At 39.0% G+C, this 8,433-nt stretch overlaps 3 protein-coding genes across 4 annotated transcripts in view; 2 read left to right on the top strand and 1 right to left on the bottom strand.

The window, feature by feature from the left end:
* Positions 1–2,166, bottom strand: part of LOC104778504 (uncharacterized) — a 2,349-nt gene extending 183 nt beyond the window's left edge. Inside the window, exons 1-7 of one of the 2 annotated variants that reach the window (XR_015595551.1) lie at positions 1,673–2,160; positions 1,379–1,438; positions 1,041–1,289; positions 879–955; positions 718–794; positions 503–603; positions 1–389 (exon numbers count right to left, since the gene is read on the bottom strand). The exon at positions 1–389 is cut by the window's left edge and continues 183 nt beyond it. Coding sequence is in view for 1 of the 2 variants with exons in the window: in XM_010502961.3 (XP_010501263.2) it covers positions 234–389; positions 503–635; positions 718–794; positions 879–955; positions 1,041–1,289; positions 1,379–1,438; positions 1,673–2,078 (1,158 nt within the window). In the remaining variant the exon portion in view is untranslated. Of the gene's footprint in view, positions 390–502; positions 636–717; positions 795–878; positions 956–1,040; positions 1,290–1,378; positions 1,439–1,672 lie in introns of both variants that reach the window. The other variant, XM_010502961.3, reaches the window with a different exon arrangement.
* LOC104778406 (protein neprosin) overlaps positions 1–8,433 on the top strand; it is a 648,080-nt gene that overhangs the window by 44,008 nt on the left and 595,639 nt on the right. The window lies entirely within an intron of this gene.
* LOC104778503 (phosphoglycerate kinase 2, chloroplastic-like) lies at positions 7,699–8,134 on the top strand. Its single transcript, XM_087496480.1, has 2 exons — positions 7,699–7,839; positions 7,925–8,134. The coding sequence occupies exons 1-2, from the start codon at positions 7,714–7,716 to the stop codon at positions 8,132–8,134; spliced, it is 336 nt and encodes a 111-aa protein (XP_087352606.1). The 5' UTR covers positions 7,699–7,713.

Raw genomic sequence — 8,433 nt, 5'->3', positions numbered from 1 at the left:
GAAACACAGACGAATAAGGCAAGAGAGCTACTATCTTGCCTCGACATCTCCCTTAGTGAATAAAACCTTAACTTGCATGAACATGGATCCAAAGATACAAGTCCTTTTTCACCACTCCAGTTGCAGTCAGGTGGTTTATTTCGAGATTATCTGCTTCGGGCTCATAGGTTCCAAATGATCTCTTTATCGGGTGTCCGTATTAGTATGAATTACACAATATGCTGGTGCTTCAGTCATCTGCTTGAAGACATTGCTTCCTCAATCCTTCTAATAACAATGCTAAGAGGACTTCCCACTTGGAGAGCTTCAACAGCGGCTCTATGTGCCGCCTTGTGCCACTTGATCAGATTGTAAGACTGTAGAACAGACCACCTGGCTTGATTCGACATCTGTATAATTAAACGCACAGATTCACAAAACTTAACAATTTGTACACTAGTGCAAGAAGAGTGGAAGCACGTAGACTGGTCACAGCAGATATATGATATTCACTAGACCTGACCTGAGCAACTGACAACGGTGGTTCCAGAAGGACTGAGATGCTCCTGAAAAGATTTTCATCATTCTCCCCACCCTCAGCCTCACCATAAACTAGCGCTTCAGCTGCAATACCAGCAAAAAGTACCATGCTATACCTAAGAGAAATTGAGCCACCACTAGGGTTGTGAATGAGAGACAATTCTACAGGGAAAGAACACCACCAAGACAAACAATCACCTATCAAATGAGCTACCGCTAAGTCGTCCCTCAGCAATCTCACTCTCCATCTTTTGATCCCAGAATTGGGTTCCAGCCTACAAAAAAAAAACATATATGATAATCCATTTCTGTACTCAGTCACAAGGAGCATCGAATCACAAGATAGAATAGCATAATACCTGGCCTTGAACCCCCATACGCATTGCAACAATCGGATCCAATATCACACCACGGATTGGACAGCCCATGAGATATGCTGCACGAAAAAGAAGCTACAATTGTTAGCCACGAAAGGACCCAGTGATTCCATCAATCTCACGTAATGATCACCAATTTCATACCAACAAGAAGATGACCCGCTTCGTGAACAATGATTCTACGCTTATGTGGCGGCCAGTAGCATGATATTTGGGCTAAACAAGTACCACCAAGAAAAACGGAATCCATATAAGCTAGACCCAAGATGACAGCAAGGTTTGGCCGCACATCAATCTCCTGAGAAAGGAGATAGGAGACTCCACCCAGAAAAGCAGCCAGAGCAATGCTAGAAGCACCAGAAAGTCCCCACTTTTTTGGTGAAAGTTTAGTCACTAATATAGATATATAGACACTAAAATAAGTTTCCACTGCCACACTGAGTAGTCAAAGAAGACTGTCCAGAGAAATTTCAGCTACGGACCTTCCAAGCCAGTTGCAGACTTGAGGACAGTAGGTGTAACCTCTCTTGTTCCCTCCAAAACTGCATCACAGGTGATACAGAAAGAGCGAATCAACTGAGAATGGAAACCTCTAAAACATTTCAATGAGCCAGTCCAAAAACTTGCACAGATTCGTGAGGCAATAATACGCTCGAGCAGAGACTTTTTCGCAAAAACCACAAGATGCAATTCAAAAAGACCCGAAATTCAAATCTGACTGCTAAAACAATGAAGGCGTAGAGAAAAAAAAAAAAAAAAAGAGAAAGAGAGTGTACCAATACTGCTGAATTTGCCGAAGTTGGCCAAAAGACCTCTCTCCTTGAGAAACCTAAATGCACTTCCAACAAGTCTCATATCATCTGCATTCAAACACGCATCTAAAACCTGCCAATCCCTCTCCAATTCAAGAGCTGCCAAACCGCTTAACTTAGCATCACGCTGGTCATCATTTTCGATAGATTTGAGGAATCTAAGAGCCCCGGCAAGATCTTTTCTCTTCACAGCATCTTCGTATTCACGCCATTCCCTGAGCGCGCTCCGCCTCAGCAGCTCATGTTTCCGGAAGCTACCGAAGGCTAGAGACTGTATGCGAGGAACAAGGAAGCTACTTTGGCGATGAAAGAGTGGAGGGGAAGGCAATAGAGATCTGAGACATGGTGGAGACGACGGAGAAAAAGCCATTCAATTTTAGAGGGGGGGGGGGGAGTCTCTCGCCGGCTGAAAAAGATTGGCTATTAACCTAATTTGTTTTATTCGGAAGACCAGAATTAATTGGGCCGTATAATTGTAAATGAAGCCTATTTAATTTTCTCATTTTGTAAATGAGTCATTTGTAATTAATGATAAGTAAAACTTCCATAAATTAATAAATACTATACATTAATAAATTTTATTAGTCTAAAATCGGGTCAGTATAAAAAAAAAACAAAGTTCGATAAGATAATAAGTTAATTTTTTGAAATCTCCATATAAAATATGATCTCAATAATATCATAAATTAATAATCATGTAAATATACATATATGCTTATATAATAATGTATGTTTTTTTAAAAGCTTATATCTATAAAAAAATTGTTATGTTGTATTTTCAAATTACAATCATATAAATATTTTATAATAGCTCATACAAATAGTGTAAAAAATTAATGTTTTTAATTTCTAGATATGCATCATTTATATTTTGATAGTTAGATAGAATATTAAAGTACTATAATTGATTTTATTATTCATAAATTTGAATTTATGTTATGTGTATAAGTGAATTTGTAATTTATTGTCAATAATGTTTTCTAAATATTAAAAATTCAGTTCAATACCATAAAATTTACAACATCAAAAAGTTTAATCTTATTTGCTAAAATTACCTCAATTCATAAATCTAAAAATTTTAAACAATTAAAATCTATAAATTAATTATTAATTTACACTATAACAAATTATTATTAATTTATAGATAAATTAATATTACTATAAATTAATAAAATGTCTTGGTCCCAACATTATTAATTTATAGAGAATTTATTGTATTTACCGTTCGAGTCAATACGTAATTCATTTGACCATATATGGTCTTGATCAAAAAGACAGACATTATCTTAGTGAAATTATGGGTGTGAATAGTTACAGCGGTTGGGGCGGACAAATCCATCTGCGGATCAGACCGTTTTTTATTTACATTCATTATGTGTAGTCCGCAGTGGTACGGTTTACAAAAAAAACAGAAACAAAACCGCTGCAAACCAACTACGGACCGCTTTTCCTTACTAATAGAGTTGGACCGCAGCGGTTTGCTGTCCACACTTAAAATAGAGCGGTCTGGTCCACAGACGGATTTTTCCGCCCCGACCGCAGTTACTATTCAGACCCTTTACGATAACCTCTCATCAACTAAATCCAAAAAACTTGTAACATCATCATCATCATCATTATCTCACTCTTCTTTGTCTCATTCATTCTCTCTCCTCTCTCCCACATGGCTTCCACCGCCGCAACTGCAGCTCTTTCATCAAATCCACTGGTGGTGCCGTCGTTACCCACTCCTCCTTCGTCTCCTTCTTACCTGTTCCCTCCACCGCACGTCGCCTCGGCTTCTCCACCGTCGTTGACTCGCGTTTCTCTGTCCACGTGGCCTCCAAGATCCAATCAGTGAGCGGAAAGGAACCAGGGGAGTGATTATAATGGCGAAGAAGAGTGTCGGAGATATGACTTGGGCTGATTTTAAAGGGAAAAAGGTCTTCGTCAGAGCTGATCTCAAGTACATCTCGATGACAACCAGAATATCACTGACGACACTAGAATCATAGCCTCCATTTCCACCATCAAGTTTTTGATCGAGAATGGTGCTAAGGTCATCCTCTCCACTCATTTGGTATGATTTTCTGTCATCCCTCTTCATCTCTTAATCCAAACATTTAAGTCTCTCTAGTCAAATAATTTAAGTCTTTTCATCTTGTATTATCATCTTTCAGGGAAGGCCTAAGGGTGTCACTCCTAAGTTCAGCTTGGCTCCTCTTGTTCCCAGATTGTTCGAGCTCCTTGGTATTGAGGTACCCCCCCCCCCCCCTCCCCAATGATTCTTAAATGATCTCCAATCTATTCTTCTCTCGTGGCAATCTTTTAAGGTTTTTGGGGGACGGGGGGTGAAATCTTAATGCAGGTCGTGAAAGTTGATGATTGTATTGGTCCAGAAGTGGAAACCTTGGTGGCTTCCCTCCCTGAAGGTGGAGTTTTGCTTCTTGAGAACGTGAGGTTTTACGAGGAAGAAAAAACCAACCTAAGTTTGCTAAGAAGCTTGCTTCTCTAGCTGACCTTTATGTCAACGATGCTTTCGGGACTGCTCACAGAGCCCATGCTTCAACCGAGGGAGTCACTAAGTTCTTGAAGCCGTCAGTTGCCAGTTTCCTTTTGCAAAAGGTTTTGTAGGTTTTGTACAAATTATTTCTTTTAGTTGATACTACACAGTATATAGCCTAAAATGCCACTATCGAGACTACACCATTGATCATGAAATTGATAAGAATGCTGAACACAACCTCACTTCTTATCTGTGTGATACACTGTTTATACAAGACTAGAGCCACTGGCACATCACCGATTCATCAACTCTATCTCCCAAGCAACACATATGTCACTTTTACAATTCACAAACAATGCATAAGTTCCCAATCCTTTCTCCTCTGTATTTATATACAATAGTGTGAACTAAAACATCTTCAGCCCCACATGTGCCTCTCATGTGCTTATCAATACTCCCCCCCCCCCTTTGAAAACAGCTTGTCCTCAAGTTGTGGTGTATCAAATGTAGTGAAGATGGAAAACAGTGACTTCTCCTTAAATCTTTGAACTTAAACCACCAATCCTTGCAAAATTTTCTCTTCCATGAATCTGTAAAACAAAGAAGTATACCGTCCAAGCGAAGCACACAAACAAAACTCTTATTTTCATCAAACTTGGAACCTTCACATGGAGTATGATGCTGAACATGAGTGTCTCTTTTTATAAACTGTTCCAGCGCCAGTGGAGTCCAAAAATCTTGCTTTATCTCTTTGTATGTAACCTTCTTATGAGTTGTAGTATGAAGTTGTAGGTTGGAGATTGTATGCAACAACATAAATGCAGACGTTACAGGGTTTCTGTAAAAACACACAAACCACTCTCGTTTGTCATTTTCATTCACTGTGTGTTGAGACTTTACCGAACTGTTTTCGAATCTCACATCAAGTGACAGTAATCTCATTTGATGCAGTTGTTGCAGTGTCTTGTTTCGCCAACAATGCCACACCGAAAAGTAATAAGTCTTGCCCAAGATAGATGAAACCAGCCTTTGTAGACCAACAACAATGCTCGTACCAAACTGTGATGCGTCAATTGCAGAATCAGATTGTAATTGCGATACGTTTTCCCACTTTATCATTGTGATTAGATACTTGTATCTCCATTTGCACCTCATTTTCACAAGTTCATACGCTTTATCGAGCTTAAAACTGGCCATAAGAAACCGAGTATGTTCTGAAACTAACCGGAATGTTGCAGTCTTGTTTCTCTTCCAACTCACTCTTCTGCTCCAAGTGTGTGCATAGTCCTGATTGGGTCGTTTCCTAAGCCTTATCTTGTTTGGCTTGTATTTGAACATCCATGATTTCAAACCTTACATCTTCGTTCTCTGTTTCAGCTTGTCTTTATCTAAAGACATTTTACCAAACATCTTGTGTGCAGAACAAGTTTTCGTGATGTTTCTCTCTTCCTGCAAACTCTCAACATCATCATTAACATCAACCATCTTAATGATCTTGTGAATTAACTGCTTATCCACCTTTTCTCGATTTTCCAATATTGAACTCACTTTCCCCGGTTCAGAGTGTAAAGCATCAGAAACTAGTTCAGGTTGTGACTGATATTGATCCAATGATGCATCTCGATGATCCTCCAAGACTGAATTCTCAACTTTTTGTGATTGGAGAACACCATTTGTTGCCAAGTTTGAAGTTACTGATTCTTGTGATTCTTTTTTGAGACTAGAATCAGTCATTGAAAAGGTTAAGCTCGGTTCTTTTTCACCAATCACTTCCTGATGCTGACATAATGTCTTCACTCTAACATAGTCTTCATGCTGAATCAAATGGTTCTCTTTAGAGGAGTCCTTCTCCTTATGTGAACCTTCATTTAGACCTTCAAAGATTGTATTCTCAACGTGCTTTTCCTCAAGTTTCCCATTTGCCACAATCGAATCCATTCCAGAAAATCCTAACTGATCAACTCTACGGCTAGATTCCAAGTCAGAGATCAATACCTGATGTTGCGGGTTGAATTGATTCTGGACCAACAATTCTTTGTGAAAAATTGCTTCTTCACTGTGAATCGTAACTTTTTTTGCAGCAGAAGTTGCTATGGATACACATTCATTGGAAACAGACGAAACAAATGTTTCTTGAATGGCTTTCTTCTCCTGACGCGAGTCTTCGTCACTGTGAATCATGTAAGCCACCACAAATTCTGGTTCAACACTCCTGTCAGCCTCTAGATCGTCTCTTTGCTTCTTGATGAACTGTTGTATCTTACGTTCGTTCTCAAGCATCATCCTCATTTTTTCAGGATCATATCTTCTTCCAAAACCTAGTACCAAAACATCTTTCAAGTCTTCCCAGCTTTGGAAAGGCATAAATGATTGTCGCCATTGAACATGAGAGTTTGCTTCACCTTCGAGAAGACTATGTGCAAGATTCAGTTTCTCATCCGCCGTGAAATTCTCTTAAACAAAGAAATCCTCCAGCCATGAAATCCATTGTCGTAGTTCATCGGCAACACCAACGAAGATGGGAAATCCTTCGAGACACATTGCAATCAAAACCCCCAAATTGTCAAAATCCCCAATTCGTCGAACCCTAACCCTTCACTCGCGTTGACCCTTCGATCACAATTTCACCGCACCAACTGATAAGAATGATGAATACAACCTCACTTCTTATATGTGTGATACACTGTTTATACAAGACTAGAGCCACTGGCACATTACCGATTCATCAACTCTATCTCCCAAGCAACACATATGTCACTTTTACAATTCACAAATAATGCATAAGTTCCCAATCCTTTCTCCTATGTATTTATATACAATAGTGTGAACTAAATCATCTTCAGCCCCACATGTGCCTCTCATGTGCTTATCAATAGAAATATTTGAGAGCTTTTGATTTCCTATGAGAAATCTCCAAACTCAAGGTTCAAGAATTTTCTCTACTGCTATTTGTGGAAGGGTCCATTAGTTAGCCTGAATTGAGTTATGAATTTAAGGATTGAGTTATGAATTTAAAAACATAACTAAGCCAGTATGCTTGCCTAATCTTTTTTTTTCACAGGGGTTGGACTACCTTGTGGATGCGGTTTCAAACCCAAAGAGACCATTTGCTGCCATCATTCTCATCCAAGATTGGAGTTATCAAGTCTCTTCTTGAGAGAGGTGACATTCTTCTTGGTGGTGGAACGATCTTTACATTCTACTAGGCACAAGGTCTTTCTGTTGGCTCTTCCCTTGTTGAAAAAGACAAGCTTGAATTGGCTACATCACTCCTCGCCAAGGCTAAGGCCAAAAGAGTCTCTCTATTGTTACCAACAGATGTTGTGATCGCTGACAAGTTTGCTTCTGATGCCAACAGCAAGGTCCGTCTCCATTAATTGTTGCTAAAGGCTTGGCATTCCTAGCTGACAAAAAGCCCGAGAAATGTGATTTTTTTTTCTTTTTTCTCAAGGCTGGATCTGACGTCCTCAGTTATGTGATTTTGTAGATTGTGCCAGCATCAGCCATTCCTCATGGGTGGATGGGATTGGACATCAGTCCAGATTCAGTGAAAACATTCAACGAAGCTCTGGATACCACGAAGACAGTCATTTGGAGTGGACCAGTGGGAGTTTTCGAGTTTGAAAAGTTTTCACAAGGAACTGAGGTAAGGAAGGATATAATTTCCTCAATCGTATATACTGGTTAGTTGACTTTTAGAACTAATATGCAGCTTGGTTGAATGGAGGCAGGCGGTAGCAAATAAACTAGCAGAGCTAAGCAAAAAGGGAATGACAACAATAATAGGAGGAGGAGATTCAGTGGCAGCAGTGGAGAAAGTGGGAGTAGCAGGAGTCATGAGTTACATTTCAATCAGTGGTGGAGCCAGTTTGGAGCTCTTGGAAGGCAAAGTGCTTCCCGGTGTTGTTGCGCTTGGTGAAGCAACGCCAGTCACCGTTTAACAAAATTCTCTTTATTATTATTACTAGATGAATACCCCCGCTATGCGCGGACTTATGACTTACCGTTTTTTAAATAATTTTGCTACTGTATATATATTTTTTAATATATGTAAAGATTGATTATTTTTGTTTTTTTTAATTGTAGAAATTTTGAAAATATAATTTGTTGTTGATTTTTTTAGTACTTCACATAAATTTTCTCATTTTGTAATTAAATTATTAGATACATGTATGAACAACTTTGTTTTGAGAGATTTAATCATTCTACAATTCTTGTCTAAAACGACAAAAAAATATAT

This window comes from Camelina sativa, chromosome 3 (genome assembly GCF_030686135.1).
Source record: "Camelina sativa cultivar CO46 ecotype springtype chromosome 3, ASM3068613v1".
NCBI classification, from domain to species: Eukaryota; Viridiplantae; Streptophyta; class Magnoliopsida; order Brassicales; family Brassicaceae; genus Camelina; species Camelina sativa.
This window is presented reverse-complemented; position numbering and strand designations above follow the sequence as displayed.

Coding starts and splice junctions, on each gene's coding strand:
- LOC104778503 (XM_087496480.1), top strand. CDS start 7,714: ATGGGATTGGACATCAGTCCAGATTCAGTGAAAACATTCAACGAAGCT. Junction 7,840..7,924: donor AGTTTTCACAAGGAACTGAG/GTAAGGAAGGAT, acceptor GAATGGAGGCAG/GCGGTAGCAAATAAACTAGC.